Source organism: Pantherophis guttatus, chromosome 2, assembly GCF_059756535.1.
Source record: "Pantherophis guttatus breed Tessera chromosome 2, ASM5975653v1, whole genome shotgun sequence".
NCBI lineage: Eukaryota > Metazoa > Chordata > Lepidosauria > Squamata > Colubridae > Pantherophis > Pantherophis guttatus.
In genome coordinates this window covers 227172254-227194429 of record NC_142064.1, presented here as the reverse complement: position 1 = coordinate 227194429, position 22176 = coordinate 227172254, and the positions used below count along the sequence as shown (strand labels likewise).

Here is a 22176-nt window from a genome sequence, read left to right as displayed (position 1 = left end):
TTATCTCACAAAATAAACTTCATGTTATAATATAACTATCTCTAAGATGCTACAAGATTGTGTTAAGTTTGGAAATTTAACATCTTCTTGACCTGTTGGTCTAATCCGATTGGGGCAAATGAATAAGTGTTTCCATGTCCATCCTCTTAATCCCACTGTATATCGTTAAAAAGCAGTTTTGACATAAATGTCAATTCTATCTGCCTGTATGTTCCCTTGAGATTACCTGTGAGTTAGGCCAATTACTCAGTTTTATGCGAGAACTTTCATGTCTTGTAAATTTAGTTGATAGGAAAAAAATGGTGAAACTCTCAGTAAAATGAGTTGGCAACAAATGTTGCTACTGGAACCTTCAATAAGTATTTCTTTATGTATTGGAATATTTCTTTAAAGGATAAAATTGTTCAATGCAAGTGCAAAGAAGTAACTTATTCTGTGCTTTCCTCTTTTTTTAATCAATGTTATGTTCCCATGAAAATGATATTTATTTATTTATCATATTTAAGAGCATATTGACTATTCCAGATGAATTTTGTGAATATATGATTACAAATAAGATTGCTTAAACTATACATATTTTGCACTGAGCTCTTAGGATTTTTATTTTTGTGAACTGATTTTTGTGTGTTAATCCACAGACAAAAAGCAATCATCACTATTATACAGTTTTTGCTACCTTTGAGATAGAATGATTTGGAGTTTGGAATTTAAGAAGTTACAAACAGTCAAACAGACATGCCCAGCCTCAAGACCCATATTAGACCACACAATTCCTAAAGCTGGACTTTGTTAGCCCTTTAATACAAAATGTAGAGATAAAATCCGAGTTGGGAAGAAATGAGCGTAGCATCTGGAAATGTTGGCAGTCCATAAGAGATAAAGAAATATTAGAACTAAGCATTCCAGAGATAAAGAAAGAAATGGAAGTGTGTAAAATTATCTCTTTAATTGGAAAATAGTATATATACTGTCTCTCAATTGAGCTGCCTTGTGAATGAGAAAAGTTGACAATAATATATAGAATCTGGATTGTGAGTGTAGCCATGTGATATGAATAGGGAAGTAGAGTTTAAACTCTTTGTAATCTACCGATCTGTTCACACTGTTACTTTAATTTTATGCCTCTAGTTTCACATCTGCTGTTGAGGAATTTGAGATCCAAAAATTCAAAACCTGGATCTAAATTTGCTGACCTGAGCTGATAAACTCAGCTTATCCTAGATACTGTGCTATAAATTATACAATGGAGATATAGAAATATTAAGGCTTGCTGTGCTAAACTCGGTCTTTGCAACAGTTGCACCCAACTGATGATTGTATTAGCAAACTATGATAAAATATGTGCTTTGCCCAATTGCATTATTTTTTTCTCACCAAGGTATTCAAGCCAGAATGACTCTGAGAGGCAGCCCTGGCATATGAAATTATTATGGATGCTGCTAGCTAGAGGGGCAAGAAAGAAGTGCTTCAGCTGGTCAGGAAAGAAAGGATGCTCTGGTGTCAGTGTGATCTTTATTTAAGCTCCTAGGGGAAAGAAGTAGAAGGAGGAGAATGCCTATTAAGGTGTAAATGACAAAAATATATGAAGAAAGGAGAGAGAAAAGGGTGGTTTGAACATAATGGTGCTAACAAGGAGAGGCAAGAGATTGTTGAATGAAATAATAATAATAATAATTCCAGAAAATAAAGAGTAGAAGAAACAGATCAACAGACTATGTTTTGAAGGAATCTGGTGGTGGTAGCCAGAAGGGCATGTGCCATAACATCCTGGGGGAGAATAGATAGGGGAGAAAACTGATTCTTGTTCCAGTCTGTTTCCTCTAGAGTTATCAGATCCATTGGTCACTTGCCTCCTTCAGAGAAAAGCCTGTTTTGGCCTTTCTAAGTGAGGACTTTCTCAAACTATTCGATTATATCAAAGAACTTCACAGGATGAAAAGCCACTATTAAAACATGGATTTAGTTGAACAGAAGAGAATCCTAGGAATAATAGGCTCCCAAGTAGAATTCATTATGGGGAAATACGCAGTGTTCCAAAAATAATGAATTCAGAGGAAAGGGCTTGAAAAGAATCCAGTGTATGAATATATGTATGCATTTGATATATAGCCGTAGACCAAAAGAATAAAAATCAGTGAAATTATGTAGTAATTAGAGAGAAGTAAAACATAAAAACAGCAGCATGTAATGTGCAGCGAAAGCCAGCGCGATGCAGGCACATCAGACTTCAGCAGAATAAAGAATGTTCAGGAATGATCAAGAAACTTTGTTCATAGTGATTCATGTCCTGGTCACCTCCCAGTTGGAATCCTGTAATACTGTCTAAATGGGACTGCCCTTGAAGAGTATCTGGAAGCTTCAGCTCATTCAGAATGCAGCGGTGCAAGCAATTATGTGTGCCCCTAGAACAGCAGATATTACACCTCTGTTCCGTTAGCTGTATTGGTTGCCAGTCTGTTTCCAGATTCAATTCTAGATGTTGTTGGTTTTGACCTTTAAAGCCCTTCATGGCATAGGTCTGAGTCATCTGAGGGGCTGCCTCTTCTTCATTATAGAAGAAGAGACAGACCCCTTATACTTGTCCCATAGATCCAGTAGAAGTGGTATGTTGTGGGTCCTGCCTGCTAAAGAACTATATCTGTTGGGATCCCAAATATGGGTTTTTTCTACTGTGGCACTTGCATTATGAAACATCATTCCTCCCAAGTCAAGCTGGCTCCATCCTTGCTAGCGTTTCATAAATTTCTCAAGATTTGGCTATATCATCAGGCTTGGGGCTTCCAAGGAATTGGACTTGTTGAACTGGCTCCACAGTTGGTAATATCTGTTGCTCTCTCCTTGCCTTTTTTAATCGTAATCTATTCTTAATTGTTGATTGTTTTCTAATGTTATTTTTAAAGTTTTTATTGTGTGCTGCCCATATTTTGTGACATAGGTGGCTAAATAAATATGATGAATGAATAACTAAATAAATAAATTATGCAGGATGTCAATATTTCATATACAGATTGGTGGAAAAGCTTGGCAAAAAGCAGTCAATAAACATAAAAATGAATGCAGTGGAAGAGCAAAAAAAATAATAATAATCAAAACTTAGCTGGATATAGAGCAACCCTCCTGGTTTCTTTCTTTTTTTTTTTTTTAACCCTCCTGGTTTCTAATACCCCAAGCTACAGCTAAGTATTTTACAACCTTCTTAGAAACTTCAGTATGTTGCACCTGCAGCAGATGATCTATAACCTCCTATTGTAATAGACAGGAAAGGGAAATGATTCACTGAGATCAAAGTATAAGGTGTGAAAAAAGGGGGGCATTGTGGTAACACACGTGCTACAGGCCAAATATTGTTGCCTGAGCACATGCAAAGGTGATCCTGGCAGGAAATACTGTGATATGTACTTATAAGAGTTACTGAGGGCAGAATATCAAATTGCCCCATGAAGGAGGGAGGGAGGGAGAGAGAGAGAGAGAGAGAAGGTAAACTATGCTTGTTGACAATCAGTAGCAACTATGGATGTACAATGCAACTGTACTTTCGGGATTTTGTTTAATGAAATAATTGAGACAAAGGCAAGGGAAGACCTCCTCATAAATATAACCCTGAAAGAAAATAATTTTTTCTGCTTTCAATAAGAGACCTGTTCTTGAAGCTTAACTGAGTAGTAGTGATTATTAGGGAACTACTACTGTATCTTCATTCTATCCTGAGGATGCAGCATACAACTCCTTTGTGGGACCTGAGTAATGCAAGTACTTTGAAACTCTCTGTATACCAGTTGAGTTCCTTGATAAAGACATTTAATACATAAATGTGTTAAATAAAATAAATAGCTTATGTTAATGCTTTTCTTATATGCATTTCTCAATGGAGAGAGGTGTTATAACACTTTTGAATTCAAAGAAATCAAGTCAATCTGAATGAAAGTTTCAGCAGCCCTGGGAGCTGAAAAGTGGGACATCCCATGCATACAGAGGCGAGCATTTTACAAGGGGTTATCTAAAACATTTATGTCTTGGTTTGGGTTTTTGAGAATGCATGTAAAATACAGCCATAAACTACATGCACTCCACTTGATATGGATTTTCCTATATTTAGTCAAACACGATTCGGAATGATTTAAAAAATGAAAACTGAATACTAAACATCTGAATGTTTTAAATGTAGTCTAAAATATTGTCTCCTTTGACAGTAAATTGGGTGGCGTATGAACTTAATATCTCCCCCAGTTGTAGCATATAAGGAATGTGCTCTCTTAGCACTGTGATCCATGGCTGGACATTGGTTTATTGAATGAATCAAATTATAACATAGTTATCCATAAACTATCCATAATGGTTAGAGCTGCATAATATATTGTGCCACTAACTCTCTAACCACATTTTAACCTAGCATGTTGTGTGGATTCAATCCAAATGTTTTGGGAGTTTAAGAGATTTAGTATTGCTAAGTTGGCAATATTTCCATCCATCCATCCATCCATCCATCCATCCATCCATCCATCCATCCATATCTATCTATCTATCTATCTATCTATCTATCTATCTATCTATCTATCTATCTATCTATCTATCTATCATCTATCGTGTGTGTGTGTATGACTATGGTAGTTCTCATTTAATTTGATGAGTTTTCTTTAGAAATTCTTTGAAAGAAGAGAATTTCTGAGAAATGCCCATGAATGGGCTGTGGTCCTTTGAATTTACTTGTTTATGAAGGTTCCAAGTTGTATGCATGAATGGCTTCCCCTTCAATCCAACAGTCTGCATTCTACTTGCCTTCCCATATTTCATATTTATATCCTAACAGAAGCATCATAAGGGTGTTCCTCCTGCTGGGCTTTATCCATAGCAACCCTATTTTCACCACCAAGAAGGAACGTCTTCCTTCTTGGTGGTGGATGAAAGGCAATTTGTGCTCAGCAATGCCTTATAGCCTACTCTGATTGATGCATTCATTCCTTCAGGGGGTCAAGGAGACATGCTCTCCAAGACCTGCTGCCTGATCCTTTCAGCTATAGTTGACAGGAGTTGAACCTGGAATTTCTGCCTGCAAGCAAGTGGTTTGTGGTTCTGCTTCACTTCAATCCTGTTGAAGTATCCAGTTTAATAGTATATGGGCTATACAGAGGGCACAAAGCTGTCTGACTGTATTATCTCTCTACAGCCCTATGTGCCAAAAGCTTTTCTCCTGACTAAATTTATTTTTGGGAACACAGTCTGGCAGACAAGAAAGGAATGGAGATGCAGCTTATGAGTAAATGAGTTGCTTTAGCAGGATTTAATGACCCCATAATTTTTGTTAGCAATATTAAATACCTACCTTCGGGGAACACTTGATAGTTACAAATCTGGATATAACCAGTCCTAGTCTCATGTCTTGCTCCGTGCTTGGACAATTAGAACTCAAAGGTAGATACACAGAATAGAGCACAAAGCCTTTTCTACCTACTTCCAGTTTGATACTCATTTGATATTGTGCAATTCTTTCCAAAGGGGAGCTTGATAATCTTCCCGTGTTCTTTGTGTGAACGTTTAACGAATTGAGCTATTTTAAACTTCTAGTTTTACATCTAGCAACTTGCTTACTGTGGCTTAACCGTTGATACAATTTTATGAAATCCGCTAAATCTTTCATTGTGCGTTTGTCAGGATCAGGAAACCAAATGAGGGTCGGAGTAGCCCTGTCTTAGAATGCTAACCGCATTCTCTGCCTTCAGTAAAGAACTGCTGCAAAGGTTCCCCATATGAAAAATAGCTAGAATCCCAATAGAGATCAGTTTGGTTGAATTATGGTCCCCTATGACAGATCTGTGGCAAGCCACTTTTGTGCCCAGGTATCTCATTTGTAAAATGATGGTGTACTTGTTACTCTTTACTTAGAAGAACTGTGATTACTTTCCCCCAGGTCTTTCAATCATGGCAGCTACACGGTACTCATCTTGCTGGGGGAGCACTGATAAAATGCAGCTCTCTCTTGTCTTAACTAGCACCCTATGGCTGTTGAGCACAGAAAGGGTAGCGCTTGATATGCTGCGCACAGAACCTTAGAAAAAGGAAGAATCTTCCTATTCACATAAATCTCTGCAATGTTTATGGGTGCAGTGTACAAAACCCCAAATGCTTTGAATAAACACTCAACTTCAAAACCCTTGTTAAAATGCATAAGACCTAGCTTCCTCTTGTAAAAGGTATTATTGCTTTTTGCTGGCTTTCGTTTCCAGATTTTTTTAAAAAATCACCTAAAATTCAATTTATATTGTTTTATTTGTTTACTAGTAATCTTTTTGGACTATTGCCTTCTGGCAGAAGATACAGAACAATTAAAACTCAGACCACACATTTTCTGAATAGTTTTTATCCCAGAGCTATAATTGTACTCAACAGTGAACTAAAGGGCCACCATCAGTGAGCTGTTGGACAGCATTACTTGGTCTGTTATGTGGATGTTTGGGTGGTTTAGGGGTGGGGAATTGTGGTGGGTGGGAGTGTGTTTGGAGATTGTTATGTGTGTTGGACCTGGTCTTTGGGTGTTAAGTGAATTTCGTTGTATGGGTATACTGTGTATACACGTACAATGACAATAAAGTTATTAGTATTATGATTTGATAGCTTATTAGTAACCTTGACTATCACTAAGTGTTGTATAATTTTATTCTTGATGAATGTATTTTATTCTCCTTATGTACACTGAGAGCATATGCACCAAAGACAAATTCCTTGTGTGTCCAATCACACTTGACCAATAAAGAATTCTATTCTTCTATTCTATTCTATTCTATTCTATTCTATTCTATTCTATTCTATTCTAAAAATAGGTGTTGTATTCATGGCTGCTAAAAGAAGCAGCTACAACTGTGTTGTAAATCCGATTATTTTGCAACTTCTGCCACTGTAAGATGTCATTTAAAGTTATTGTGAGGGTGGTTGTCTCTAATAAATAGTATATTTATATATTTTCAGGGTAAATTTGGGAAACTTACTTTATTTTAGAGTTGAATTTTGGGGTAGCTCTAGTTTTGATGGTTTGGGGAAAGCTTTCGCCGAGTGCTTTGTAATCACTGCTTTTAACCTGGTTCTTTCCTGTCTAAGACACAAATTATGTACACTGATACTATAATAATGTATATGTGCATGACCATACATCAAATACTAAGACATCTTGGGTTTCTAGGCAAAAGATTATCAGAGACTTCTCCATTCTTTCAATTACACAACATTCCTAACTGCAATCCCTTCTTTGTAATCGGGCAGCCCTGGATAATTTCTTTTCTTCACTGCTTTGACAATTTTCAGCTTTCACAAGTTTCTAATAAAGACCTCTGTATCAGATGACTAAAAGTTGTCCTACACATTTAGGCATTCATGGGCATAATCACTACGATGGCCTTGTGGCTTACAATAGATTAAAACAAACCTTAATAGAATATGAAAATATATTACATACTGTAGGTATATAGCATATAATATAACAAGGGAGATTTTTTTTTTGGTAGAAATTGTGCACGTTGTACAATCCCCTCTCCCCGATTATGCCTACCCCTTTCATCAAGTCTGAAGGAAAGGAATGCTCTGGGTCCTATCTATTAGGGAACACCGTCTGGTGAGACCTAAGAAGAGAGACTTTTTAGTCATGATGCTTGCCTTGTGGAACATTATCCCTTCAGAGATAATAGCCTGGCTAGGTGGCTCAGTGGCTAAGATGCTGAGCTTGTCGATCAGAAAGGTTAGCAATTCGAATCCCTAGTATAGGTCTCCTGTGTGAGCAGGGGGTTGGACTAGATGACCTCCAAGGTCCCTTCCAACTCTGTTACTGTTATTGAGATTAAATGGATCTTGAGATTAAATGGATCTTGATTAAAAGGCCCCATCAGCCTTTTGCAAGGCCTTAAAGATGTGGTTTTTGGTCACCAGGCTTGGGGATCTGAATGTGTAGTTTGTATACTGTAGTAGTGCCATTTATGTGTTGTGGGTGTTTTTTTGTATTTGTGCTGTTTTAGATTGTTTCATGTTTTTGTACAGTTTTCGATTGTTGTTAGCCACCCAGAGTCACATACACTGAAATGCATGTTAGAGAAATATAGAAATGTGCATAAACAAGCAAGTGATGGGAGTAAGTGCTAACATAGAGTTAATGCCTCTAAGGCAGCATTGTGAGCCCAGGGCTCCATGGTCCAAACCTCATTTCTATACTGAAAGCAAGCCACTATTTTCTCAGCTTCACTCCTCACTTAAAGTACACGTCAACTATTTGCAGCACAAAGCAAATGAAGTGTTTTTGAACATTTTGATAAAGTGCAACAATCGTGTTTATTATCGAGACAACCCAAGGTTGGAAAAAAAAATGTAAACAAGTGACATTTTGCTGAGTTTTGATAAGCAATTTATACATTTTCCCCATACTGCTCCTAAAAAATGTTGAAGGTCCCTTCTCATTAAATTACTTTCAAAGACAGAGATGCTATGTGCTGTTCAAAACAACTAAAGAAGACCTCATACAAAGATTGCTTTATTAACCCTGCCGATGGTACTTAGCGTGACTAATGGTGCTGCTCTATCGAGGCCAGAAGTTCAGTCACAGAATTTCTTTCTTTTCCATTGTTCTTTCAATAGAGGAGGAAAGTTCATATTTCACAAATGAAAAGGTGCAGTTTTGGGATTCTCTTGACATTCGTGATGTGTACCATAGAATTTCAACAAACATAAAGCACAGTTCTATTTATTGCTTTTATATGTAACAAATTCGGAACGAATGAGGGTTTTTTTGTTTTTTTTTTTGGTTCTTAGCTCTCAGTTCTCAGGTAATACCTGCAGTGAGAAAAGCCCATAATAATTTTGTAGCTCCTGCAGGCACTTCATCATAGAGTCACCACTGATATTTTAAGCTTGATTGTCAAATGAAAACAAACTAAAGCTTAACAGTAAAGGAATACTTCACAGCCGTTGTGTGGAATGCAAATAATATTAAAAATATTTGTCAAACAAACATAGTTAACACATTTTCCTGAAACTAAGCTCAGGGTTTTCGTGAACCCTTCATAGCGTTTCTATTTTTTTTTTTAAAAAATGAAAAAAGTCTTTATTAAGCAATAAAGTCACGTCCAGGTTCTCGCTCAGGAGGAATTGAAATGCTGTTGGATTCTTATCAGGGTTCTAAACATGAAATCTCTGGATGGCATTTAACCTGCAAAGTCTTGTTTGGATGCAGCAACAGGGCACCATAAAATACAGACACTGACTTGGAAATATTGTTAAGTGCAGCAGTTAATCTTATTAACACTATTTCTGTAATGAAATTAATATTTAGATGCAGTGAAATGTAGTTTTTGTTGTGACTTCAGTGCCCTAGCTCATGCTCTTCAGAAATAGGTAATGCAATCAAAGCCCATAATTTCTTCCTCTGAAAAAGTTATGGTTCTCAGTTCTGCTTTTAACCTGGAGATCAAAGATGCACGTTCTATAATGCTGCAAAAGACATATGTATCAATTAGCTGGGTACCTGTGCTTCACTACGAAACTATGTGATGGGGCTTGATAAATTGACAGTTAAAGCTTGAAATTTATAATCTGCCTCTCCTATCCCCTTCTCTCCCTCAGGCTTTCCCCACAGAAGCCTCCCCTATCCTATTCCCTTCTCTCCCTCAGCCTTGCCCCACAGAAGCCTCCCCTATCCTATCCCCTTTTCTCCCTCAGCCTTGCCCCACAGAAGCCTATCCTATCCTATCCCTCTTCTTTTCCCCAGGCTTGCTCCACAGAAGCCTCCCCATCCTATCCCCTGCTTGCTGCTGTGAAAGTAAAACTGAAAGTGAAACTCCTCTCCTCTGCTTGTTTTTTGCATTTGGCATATATTTCTTTTGAGGTGGGGAGGGGCAGTAGGACTCATTAGATTCAGAGCATGTTAATCATAATATAGGAAATACTAATGCTCTGATGGTCATTTCGAAAAATCCTTTCTTAGTGACCACCTAGAAGCCAAGAGAAACATACATGGCAAATTTTAGGTTGGTTGGCTTTACGGTTCTGGAGATTTTGTGATTACGGCGTGAGTGGTTTTTGCTTTTATATCTTTAGATAATGTTTACTTGTTTACTTAAGTTGAAAGAGAAAGTGTGGGTCAGAGGAAAGTATGATATAAAATAAGCCTCTTCTGTAATATCCATCTACCACTATGTCTGGAATAATTTTCTTACATGTTTGATATGTCCTACCATTTTGGAGGGCAATTTGGCCATTAGCTTTCCCTCTAGAAACAAGATTGGTACCCTGATTTTTTTTATTATTATTATTATTTTTTTGCCACAGTGATGAATTGGAGCCTATGAGAATGGGGTTGGAAACTATCATCAGGTGCCACCTGCCTTTTTATGTCTTTCTTTTTCCAATTTTCTTTAAATGCAACATTTTAGCAGGGATTTTTGCATTTACAATGTGTGTCTTAGAGATTTTGACTGGGTTTACCCACTGGTTTATGCCACGGTTTGTTTAACCACAGTCTGTTGTGTATAAAGGCCTAATATGCTAAACCCAAATCAGGCAAATCACAAGCAATTGGGGAACCAACTTTTGTCCTCATAGTCACAATAAGCTTTGGATATTTCTAGTAGAAGAATTAAGAGTGAGATATAGAGTATGGAATGAAAACAGCTTCCTGTCATAATATATGAACTCTAGCCTCCTGTCTTATTAAGTTTCTCTTCCTACAGCTCTGTTATGTGTGGTTAATATGTTGTTCAAAGCCTTAATAATTATATGCTTGGAGATTATATACTTTGGAAAAAAATATCTTTATCTGCCACTTTCAGCTGGAAAGAGAGATAAAAATATCTCTCCCAGATATATTTTCTTAAAAGAAATTATATATAAGCCCAGAAATTTACAATTATGAGTTCGGCATTCACTCAACTCATCATGGAAGGACTTGCTTCACAAGGAAATTTATATCCTAACTTGTATCAGTGCCAATATATTTGGCAGATGTTGGCTTTCAGAAAGAAAGACATGAAAATTGCTGTGTGGCAAATTGGCCCCCACACCTGGGAATCATAATAGACCTGTGTGTGTATGTGTGTTTGTGTGTGTGTGTTTAAATAAATGTTAATTTGTTTTGCGTATTTTGCTTCCTGCCATGGACATGAAAGCGATTTACCCTGTCAAGATAGGAAAAGATGAGCGCTAGCAATTGATTTGGCACTTAGCTTGCAAATTCACAGACACACAAAAACTGAAAGCAAAGAATAAAGTCTTTTCACAAAAAGGTAATATTAGAATGACTCGATTTCCAAAAGGATAAACCTAGGACACATTAAGCTGTATGTGTCTTTATATTTATTAATGTTAATCCATAACTTGATTTCCTAACATTAAAAGAAGGAAGTTAAACATGTGAAAACGCTTTTCTGAAATGAATCAGATTTCTGTAATTCCATACACTTCCTGTTCTTTATTGTGCTGTTAAGCAAAATGATTTCTAGGTCAAACTAAATTAATGGATGGTGAATAAGCAAAAGACCCCTGTCTGTCAGGCAGGAAATGGAAAGTGGAGTAGATCTTCTCTTCGATCCCTATCTCCCATTCCACCAGGAAGTGCTCTGAAAAATAGTGATAGAAATGACATCAGGTAGTTAGGCAGTATCCAGAAAGTCTAATTAGCTGAAGTAATTTCAAAGACTATTTTTGCCCAACCATAATTAAGTTAGATCTATGGTAATTTGTTGCAATGTATAGCTGTGAAAGTTGGACCATAAGAAAGGCTGAGCGCCAAAGAATTGAGACCTTTGAACTATGGTGCTGGAGAAGACTCCGAGTCCCTTGGACTGGAAGGCAATCAAACCGGTCAGTCCTAGAGGAGATCAACCCTGACAGCTCTTTAGAAGGCCAGATCCTGAAGATGAAACTCAAATACTTTGGCCACCTAATGAGAAGGAAGGGCTCACTGGAGAAAAGCTTAATGCTGGGAAAGATTGAGGGCAAAAGAAGAAGGGTATGACAAAGAATGAGGTGGCTGGATGGAGTCACTGAAGCAGTAGGCATGAGCTTAAATGGACTCCAGAGGATGGTAGAGGACAGGAAGGCCTGGAGGAAAGTTGTCTATGGGGTCACGATGGGTCAGACACAACTTCACAACTAATAACAACAATGATAATTTGGGCTGCAAATATTTTGGATGACTGCTAGATGGTAGCCAATAGTTGTTTTATGATAGTCAACTGGAGGTTATACAAATGTAATGAGTGGTCAATGCAGGGGTTTCCTATGAGTCATGTTGCTATTCTTAACTAGCCAACCCAACCTGGAAACTGGTATATTTTTCTGGTTTTGAAGAAGGGCCCAATGATAGATCCTCCAAAACTAGACTTGGCTTGGCAAAAGCAAACATCTAGTAACCCTAAGTCTTCTGACATCCCTTACCAAAAACTGGAAACACACAACTTCCACGCAAAGACTTTGAGTGCATATTGCACAGTTTTTTGAACTGTTACCATCAAACTGAAATGTGATAGAATATGATGAACACTTTGTGCATTTTGTTGGTGAAATTTTTCTGTGTCTTTAATTAACAGGTTAATGTAAGAATATAACTCATGCTGAATCTGCCCAAGGGATATAGAATCTGCAGGATACCATCTGCAGCATACTACTTTGCAAACTATACCTGGAATACCGGTAAATTAAGAGCACACTGTAAATATATATATATTTACACACACATATATATATATGATATATATATATATATATATATATATATATATATATATATATATATATATATATATATATATATTTGACCCAAGGAATAACTACAGGTAGTCCTCGATTTACAACAGTTGGTTCAGTGACCGTTCAAAGTTACAATGGCACTAAAAAAATGACTTATGACCATTTTTCACACTTACAACTTTGTAGCAGCCCCATGACCAGAGGTGGATTTCAGCAGGTTCTGACCAGTTCTGGAGAACCGGTAGCAGAAATTTTGAGTAGTTCGGAGAACCAGTAGTAAAAATTCTGACTGGGCACACCTCCATCTATTCTCTGCCTCCCAAGTCCCATCTGATGGGGAGGAAATGGGAATTTTGCAGTAACCTTCTGCTGGAGTGGGGAGGGAATGGAGATTTTACAGTACCCTTCCCATGAAGTGGGGTGGGAATGGAGATTTTACAGTATCCTTCCACTGCCACGCCTACCAAACCATACCCACCAAGCCATGCCATGCCCACCAAGCCACACCCACAGAACCGATGCCCATGACCATGTGATCATACTTCAGACGCTTGGCAATTGGTTCATACTTATGACTGTTGCTGTGTCCCAAGGTCATGTGATCTCCTTTTGCAACCTTTTGACAAACAAAGTCAATGAGGAAGCCAGATTCACTTAATGACCATGTTACTAGTTTATCAACTGCAGCGATTCACTTAACAACTGTGGCAAGAAAGTATGTAAAGTGGAGCAAAACTCACTTAACAAATGACTCACTTAACAACAGAAATTTTGGGCTCCATTATGGTCATAAATCAAGGACTACCTCTATTGCTATATCTGTAAGAGCCCGCCTTGCCAGTCTTCTCAAGAAAGTAGAACTCTTGAAACAAAAGACATTTCAAAATGGAAGACAGTGATAGCAGAGAGAGTGTAGGCAGAATCTGAATTTCCCATGCCAGAGTGTTAGGTTAAACTGTTTCTTTCGAGCCCCCTCCCAATGTCCAGTTCAACTGTGAGCCAATCCCAAGGTGCAAAGACCTTGTGAGAACTCCGGGCTGAGATGGAGATAACAGGCAGTTCCCAGGCGCCACGATCTCACTTCTCTGGTCTTGAGACAAAACAGCCCAGGTACATTCTTCCCCCCTCCCATTTCCCCAAAAGGTACATCAAAACAAGAAAAGGAATAAAGGAAACCCCATGTGAAAGTATCCCCAAACCTCCCAATAGAGATCTATGGGACCTGGCCAGAGGTGGTATTCAGCAGGTTCTGACCAGTTCTGGAGAACCGGTAGCGGAAATTTTGAGTAGTCTGGAGAACTGGTAAATACAACCTCTGACTGGCCCCACCCCATCTATTCTCTGCCTCCCGAGTCCCAGCTGATCAGGAAGAAATGGAGATTTTTACAATATCTTTCCCCTGCCACACCCACCAAGCCATGCCACGCTCACCAAGCCACGCCCACAGAACCGGTAGTAAAAAAATTTGAATCCCATCATTGGACTTGACAATATCTATCCTTCATAAATGTAAGCATTTTCCTTGTTAGAAAAGTGTGTCCTTATGTACATAACATGCTAATGGAAATCAGAGGAGTTTTCAGGATGTACAGGCACTCCTCGACATACGACCAGAATGGAGACCAGAATTTCTGTTGCTAAACAAGGTGATTGTTAAGTGAACCATGCACGATTGTATAGCCTTTTTGCCACAGTAGTTAAAGTGAAGTGCAGTTGGGAAGTGATTCATGTAGTCGTTAACCGAACTGAGCTTCCCTTGCTCATTTTGCTTGGAAGCCAGCCGAGAAGATCGCAAATGGCAATCACATGAGTCTGGGACCTTGCAACTGTCACAAATACATGCCGGTTGCCAAATGGCCAAATTTGGATCATGTGACTGTGGAGAAGCTGCAATGGCTGTAAAAATGCAAAGGACCAGTTGCGGGGTCACTTTTTTCAATGCTGTTGAATTGTTGCTAGATGAATGGTTGTAAGTCAAGGACCTACCTGTACTAAATTTATTCATGGTTCAGTTCTCTTCTTCCAATATTTACAACAGTGTTGTACTTACTCTGTCAGCATCACCTGGTAACACTGGAGACTAAAATACCACACTTCACAGGGCAAGAAAATAATAGAGTAAGTTTGGTAGTTGCTGAGTGATACATATTTTAGCTGATCTAGGAGGGTAATCTGGTGTTCTGTTTTATTGAAGACATTCCTCTATTTGAAAGGATTTTCATTCCAAGGCCAGCTTAAAGGCAAAAAAAAAAAAAAACCCTCTCCGAGAGAGAATAGAAGCCTTGAAATAACTTGTCAACAGTTAGTAACACAGTTAATTGTTCAGTTTGAAGCTTAATATGAGTTGAAGTTTATCTTACAGTTGAGATGCTGTAATATTCTATTTCTTTTTTTAAAAATGAGCATCATCAAATTAAGAACAGCAATGTTGTTTCTTCATTTCATAAAGAAACATTTCCTCCTAATCTGCTAAACACTCAAATGAGACACAGACAGCCAATTTGTTGATATTTATTTGTTTAGTCCTATCCATAAATGGATTAAATGCTATATATAAAAATATACGTTTATACAGTAATACATTCACCAAATAATACCCACTCACACAAACAGACATACAAACACACACACACTGTTACATCTGGATATTCATATCAATTCAAGATAAGACCTGATTTTAAAGGTCTATATAACATATTTGACTTAATTATATGGGTATCTTTATCAACTGGAAAGATGGATTTGCAATAGTAATAGTGTACTATGACAATTAAAATGTCACGGATTAGGCTTTCAAAATTATTGCTAGCTTTTCACTTTTCCCCTAGGGATGTTATTTTTAGATTCTGCAGTTATCCCCTTTTACTGCCTGTGTGTGTTGACATTATCATCCAGGAGTTAGTGGAGATAAGACATATAATAAATTATAATGGTGACATTTGGAATTTTTTTCCCTGTGTTAACATATTAGTCTTTCCACAATTATATTGGAGAGAGATTGGCTGAACCAGGGAGAGGAGTCAAATGGAGAATTAATTTGGAATCCCTACATGGGCACAAGAGTGGGAAGTTTGACACCCCTTGAATGCTATTGGATCTTATTTAGTCATAACCTGGTGCATAAGATTCCTGTGCTTGAGCAATAAAACGGAACTCATCATGTATGGATTTAGGTATTCATTTCTGACAAATAAGATGTATCAAAAATATGCACTGAAACTTTTCCAGTTCATTCATTCGCTCAGATTTTACATTTTTTAAATTATCCAAATATAAGTGTCTCCTGCTACAATTTTCAATCGATAAATAGCCTACCCGGAACTTCTGGAATTAATACTTTGTTAAAAGGCTTAAAGCCATCCATCATTTAATGGAACTACAGGACCCAAGCTCTTTGTGGAAAGCCATGATTGAGTATTTTCATGTCATTTTTGAATTTGTACATGTTCTTTGTTGCAATAATTCACATTAGGAATTACCGTAATCGTGTTTGTCCATGTCGGTGTTCTTCATAAGTGGGACTGTAGGAAAAGAACTGTGTTTTGCCAGCTGATACTATTATTACCAGCATTTCAAAATATTTTGGCATCCAGAACAACCTCACAAGCATTCCTGCTCTCTGCCTAATTAGGAAAATAGTAATAAATTACATAAAAATAAATGAATAACTCAGCATTCTAACACTTTTTATGATACCCCAAAACAGCTGCTTCAAATCACAGTCTCACTCTAGTAAATGGTAAGGGGTGACCCTGGGAATGAAGTAAGTAGTAGTTCCTGTCTATACAGGGGCATTATATAATCATTAAGCAATTTGTGCCCCTTTGGGTCATCATTTCAGAGGCATTTCCTTACCTAAACTGAGAAACAGAGAGAGTGAGAGCAAATTCCAACTTCCTGTTGGCTTCCTCATTTCCTTGCAGGAAGCTGGCAGGGAATAACAGAAATCTTCCTTCCATCCTTCCTTTCCCTTCCCAGCAGGCAGGTGAGTGGTTGCTGCTGGGTGGAGGAGAGAAAGAAGGATTATGTAACTGGCTGGGAAACTGTCAGCAAACGTTGAAAATGAATATCATGCAAGCCAGGGGTGGGTTCTACTTACCTTTACTACCGGTTCGCAGTGGGGCTGCACGCACTCTTCTGTGCATGCGCAGAAGCATTTTGATGATGTCAGGGTTGGTGGGCGAAGTCTCCCACCAATTTTACTACTGGTTCTATAGAACTGGTGCAAACTGGGGGCAAACCACTACTGATGTGACCACAGCAATAGCAGCAGCAGCTTAGCAGCAGCCAGTAGCACCAAAACAGCCACAGCTTTTTCAAAATTTCATTCCCTCAGGAATCATGGATCCTGGATTTTGGACATATTCTGAAAGTTAACCCATTTGAAATACTTGGTTAAAAATTGTTGCCCTATGGTGCATCATTTCACCCAATTAAAAGTTATGACAATGAGTATTTCAGTAATATATGGATCACTGTAGTTTTCTTGGTAGTGTTACAATAGTAGGCTGCAATTGCCTTCTGTTTCTTCTTCTTCAATCTGGTATTATATAATTGCACATTACATTTATTTGTTTTCTTAACTCATAGTAATGCTCCACTTGCAAAAGCAACATATGTTTTGGACAGGAAGGGAGCTAAATTCAGTATCAGTATTTATATTTTCTAGATAACCTCTGAATCATTTTGGAAATAGTCCAGAAATTCAGTAGTGGCTATCTTGACACTTTGATGATGCTACTCTTACATAGGGAAACTATTACAAGCCCCACTTTCACAGTATCTCGCATTAGAGAAAAAAAAAGTTTCCAGAAATTTCATTCTATAAACAACTACTTTGGATCACATTCAAATCCAAGGAGTCTGGAGTCTAATGATAGACAGACAGACAGACAGACAGACAGACAGACAGACAGATAGATGCATACAGTGGTGGTTGCTACTGATTCGCCCCGGAATGGGCAAACCAGTAGCGGCAGTGGCAGGAGGCTCCGCCCATGCGCAGAAACATCGCATGACGCCCACGCACCCACGAGTGAACCGGTAGTGATGGGTTTTGAAACCCGCCCCTAGATAGATAGATAGATAGATAGATAGATAGATAGATAGATAGATAGAGATAGAGTGTCAGGCACACAAAATCAGGATGCAAGGCAACTCAAATGAATACAGGCTTATTGCCTGCTAACACTCTGTACAAGAATCTGAACTTGGCAGATTGGCAGTAGATAAGAATCAACTGAATTGAAGGTGGGCTGGACTTAGTTCTCTTATGGGTGCAAAGGGTCTCAAGACTGATGACATGCTTGACCCCTCTCTCAGCCTGGGTCATCTCCTACATAGATAGACCTTTATTATGATTTTTGACAAAACGTGTACATTTACTTAAAGATATCAATTCAAATAAGCAAATACTGGAAGTTTTTAAGAAGAGATTGGACAACCATTTGTCTGAAATGGTATAGGGCAGAGGTAAGCAACCTGCGGCTCTGGAGCCACATGTGGCTCTTTCACCCCTCTGCTGCAGCTCCCTGTCACTCAAAATATGTGTCACAACCTCCAATGTGCGACACCCGCTGGCATGCGATTTATTGAGCTTTTCAACCCCTGGTAGGCCAACGATGGATAAATCCAAGAAAAGAAAAGTTTCAGAAGACAACAGAACATTTAATTCAACTACATATGCTAGTTTTGTGGCCGCTCAATAAATAGTCAGGCATGGAAAGGGTTTTGTGACTCCCGGTGTTTTCTTTTCTGTGGGAAATGGATCCAAATGGCTCTTTGAGTGTTTAAGGTTGCAGACCCCTGCAACCTGAAAGGGTTTCCTGCCTGAGCAGGGAGTTGGACTAGAAGACCTCCAAGGTCATTTCTAACTCAGGGGTGGGTTCTACTTACCTTTACTACCGGTTCGCAACGCTCACACACGCGCTCTTCTTCGCATGCGCAGAAGTGTTCTGATGGGGTCGGTGGGCGGAGCCTCCTACCGGTTCTATAGAACTGGTGTGAACAGGGGGCAACCCACCACTGTTCTAACTCTGTTATTTTATTCTGCTCTGTCCTGTCCTGTCCTGTTCTGTTCTGTTCTGTTCGTTAAAGAAGAAAAGAAGGGGAGGGGAAGGTGATTTAAAGTTATCGAAGAAATGAAGTTTTGTTTGACGGTATTTGTTGCCTCACTCTTACAGCAGTGAGGCAAAAAATGGCAATGTTATGGGCGATAATGCTGTTATGGTCTATTAAAAGATAGGAGACATACCATTGGTTGTTTCTCCCTGGGAATTCCTTTATGGCCGGATTAATATCTCACACATGTTCAAATAGAAATTACAAAGCAACAGAACACGCCAAACATCGTTCATAGTGTGGGGGTCACCAGAGCAATGTCATTTGTGGAAGGGATTTTTTATATTTATCATCAATAACTGCTGAAGGGAGTGAGTTAAATCTGGCAAGAGCAAATGGAGTCGTATATTAACTATATTAGGCTGTATTAACAGTCTAAATCTTGCATAACCTATTAAGATGCCCATGGAAGATTTAATGTTTCTATATGTTAGGAATATTTAGGAAGCCTTTGGCTTCAAAATCTAGAAAGCTAACTTAAGGCTTTTTTTTTTTTAGCTGTGACAACCTACCATAATTATATGAGTTTATATTATACGATTACATGAGCTCATACCATGATGCGTTAACCATGTTGAAAGCCTTTGAAGATGATAATGAATTTCAGTTCTGATTTTAAGTTGCGATGCAATAATGAAGATAGTGTCTGTTCCCTGCTAAAATAGTGACTATTCCTATGGCTACTGTAGCAATGTTGTCCACTTGCAATTTCATACTATATTCTTGTTGATATATTTTTGTCCCGCTAAATCTTCCCACCCTCTTTAAAGCTGCGCAGATAGGATATATTTTTAACAGTGCTGGATAATGTTCCCATCCTAATCTAAGAAGCTCTGTTCAGATTCATGAGTCCCTTTGCAATGTGTTTCAATGATAAAATGTTTGTGCAGCTCAGCTGTAATAGTGGGGAAGGCTTCATTTTGCTTTTAACTTGCTCGATTTTGTAATGCTGCTCACACAAGCATTTGTTTTTTAAAATATGGCTGCTACTTGATTGAAGAACAAGAAAACTATGTATATATTGGTATACTTAGGATTGAGCAGAAATTTACAAAGTACAAAAGCTCTTGAATGCTACTTTTAGGTTATGATGAAACCACTCTACAATCGTGTATAATTAACATTCAATTTTAATTAATTCAGTGTGACTGAGTGATATAGTATCACCTATTCTTAATAGAAGAAGGGAAGCGGTGGCTCAGTGGCTAAGACACTGAAGTTGTCAATCGAAAGGTCGGCAGTTCGGTGGTTCGAATCCCTAGTGCCATTTAATGGGGTGAGCTCCCATTATTTATCCCAGCTTCTGCCAACCTAGCAGTTTGAAAGCATGTAAAAAATGCAAGTAGAAAAATAGGGACCACCTTTGGTGGGAAGGTAACAGCATTCGGTGCACCTTTGGAGTTTAGTCATGCCGGCCACCTGACCACGGAGATGTTTTCGGACAGCGCTGGCTCTTCGGCTTTGAAATGGAGATGAACACCACTCCCTAGAGTCGGGAACTATTAGCACATATGTGCAAGGGGAACCTTTACCGTTACCTTATTCTTAATAGAATTAGTCCTATTCAACATCAGTTTACCAAAGCATAGACATGAACTTTAGGCAAACATATGAATAATTTTGGATATTTTAAATGCACTGGATAAATAGTCTAAACAAAGAGATTAGACTTAAATTGTAGTCTTAAGACTGCCAAACTGCCAGAGTTTATTAGTAATCAAGAAACGTAAAACATCAGACCTGTATAAAGGACACTTCCGAGAAAATGAATACACACTATCAGGATAACAAGCAACCCACATATTCACTTGAATATATTGCAAAAGTTAAATTCAAAACTTTGCTCCATGACATCATTTCCACTTTCCAGTTGGTCCAGTTGTTTTGCAGCTGGAAACACAAATGTCTCAAGCTGTGCCGATTAAAGAACCTTGAGAATAAGCAGGGAATTCCATAAGCATTTAGAGCTCCCTCCAACCAACCAATCGGCCAAGAAAAAGAGACAATAATCATCATTTATTCAGTGCTATGCTAGCAACATTCTTACTTTGTGCATTTCTTAACTATTTTCCAAAAAAAAAAAAAAAAAAGAGCTATTAGTATGAGGGGAAAACTTCTTGGCTGTCAAGTTGTCATTTCTCCTGCATATAAATTCTCCCTGAAAGCTGTAATGATGGCGTAAGATTGTAATTTTGCTACCAGGCATTTATTTATTTGCTACATTTATATCCTGTCTATCCTCCAGTGGCTCAAAGGGGTATATGTAAGTATCTCCTCCTCTATTTTTTCCCATATAACAACTGTGAGATCGATTGGGTTGAGCGAGTGACTGCTCCCAAGTCACCTTGTGAGATTCCATTGCTGGGTCTTCCCAGCCGAGTTTAATAATTGCACCACACGAGTTCTCTTTTTCCCAACAACAGTCATCACTGTTGTAGATGGAAGATTGGAGTGTCAGGGTCCGAGGTGGCGATATTGACATTTGCTCAGAGCAGATCTCTGAAAACTTTAAAGAGTATTCATTGGGCCTGTCTGAGAAAGCCAGGGTTATGTCCCATCAATTGAAAAGACTTTCGTGCACTGTGGCAAAAGCATCTCATGATACTTCCAGTAACAAAATGGAAGCATGAAAAGAAAATTCTGTGCATGTGTAACATTTCTGCAGGAGCCTTTTCTGGATACCAGACAAGGCAGAGGAGGGAGATGGAGTGGTGGAGAGCAATATAATCAGAGGTAGGTATTCAGCAGGTTCTGACCAGTTCTGGAGAACTGGTAGTGGAAATTTTGAGTAGTTCGGAGAACCAGCAAATACCACCTCTGGCTGGCCCTGCCTGCATCTATTCTCTACCTCCCAAGTCCCAGCTGATCGGGAGGAAATGAGGATTTTGCAGTAACCTTCCCCTGGAGTGGGGTAGGAATGGAGATTTTACAGTATCCTTCCCCTGCCACGCCCACCAAGCCATGCCACGCCCACCAAGCCACACCGACAGAACTGGTAGTAAATTTTTTTGAAACCGACCACTGAATACAATGAGGCAAATTATGATTACTTTGCACAGCCCAAACTGGCAAGTAGGACATGTACAGAAGGCTCATCTGGCTACAGGAAGTACCCAGGGAAGGCAATGGAATAACATGACATGGAGCAATGTGGTAATTCACTGTTTCAAAATAGGGACCTGCATTTCCCATAAAGCAGTATAGAAAGGAGCATTGCTTCTTCTCAAAGTGTGCCCATGAAAAGCATCCAAAGCTTTTACACAGCCCTAATATTCATTTAATGTCTTTAGTACACTTGCAGCTAATAGTCTATAATAAAGCAAAATCGAGTTTGTTGTC

General features: G+C 38.5%; 1 protein-coding gene and 1 long non-coding RNA gene across 13 annotated transcripts in view; one reads left to right on the top strand and one right to left on the bottom strand.

Moving 5' to 3' along the window:
• Positions 1 to 22176, top strand: part of GRIP2 (glutamate receptor interacting protein 2) — a 507637-nt gene that overhangs the window by 353980 nt on the left and 131481 nt on the right. Inside the window, exon 1 of one of the 11 annotated variants that reach the window (XM_034431560.3) lies at positions 12564 to 12660. The exons of the other annotated variants lie outside the window; for them this stretch is intronic. Coding sequence (XP_034287451.2) covers positions 12579 to 12660 — 82 coding nt within the window. The 5' untranslated portion in view covers positions 12564 to 12578. Of the gene's footprint in view, positions 1 to 12563; positions 12661 to 22176 lie in introns of those variants that run through there. 11 annotated transcript variants of the gene reach the window in all.
• LOC117673885 (uncharacterized) lies at positions 11418 to 18676 on the bottom strand. Of its 2 annotated transcripts, XR_004593598.3 has the most exons (4): positions 18613 to 18676; positions 16817 to 17083; positions 16573 to 16713; positions 11418 to 11585 (listed from the first exon to the last, which is right to left on the bottom strand). It is a non-coding gene; the product is annotated as an uncharacterized LOC117673885 (long non-coding RNA). The 2 variants fall into 2 exon arrangements; XR_015731672.1 differs by lacking the exon at positions 11418 to 11585 and having other exon boundaries at positions 15216 to 16713.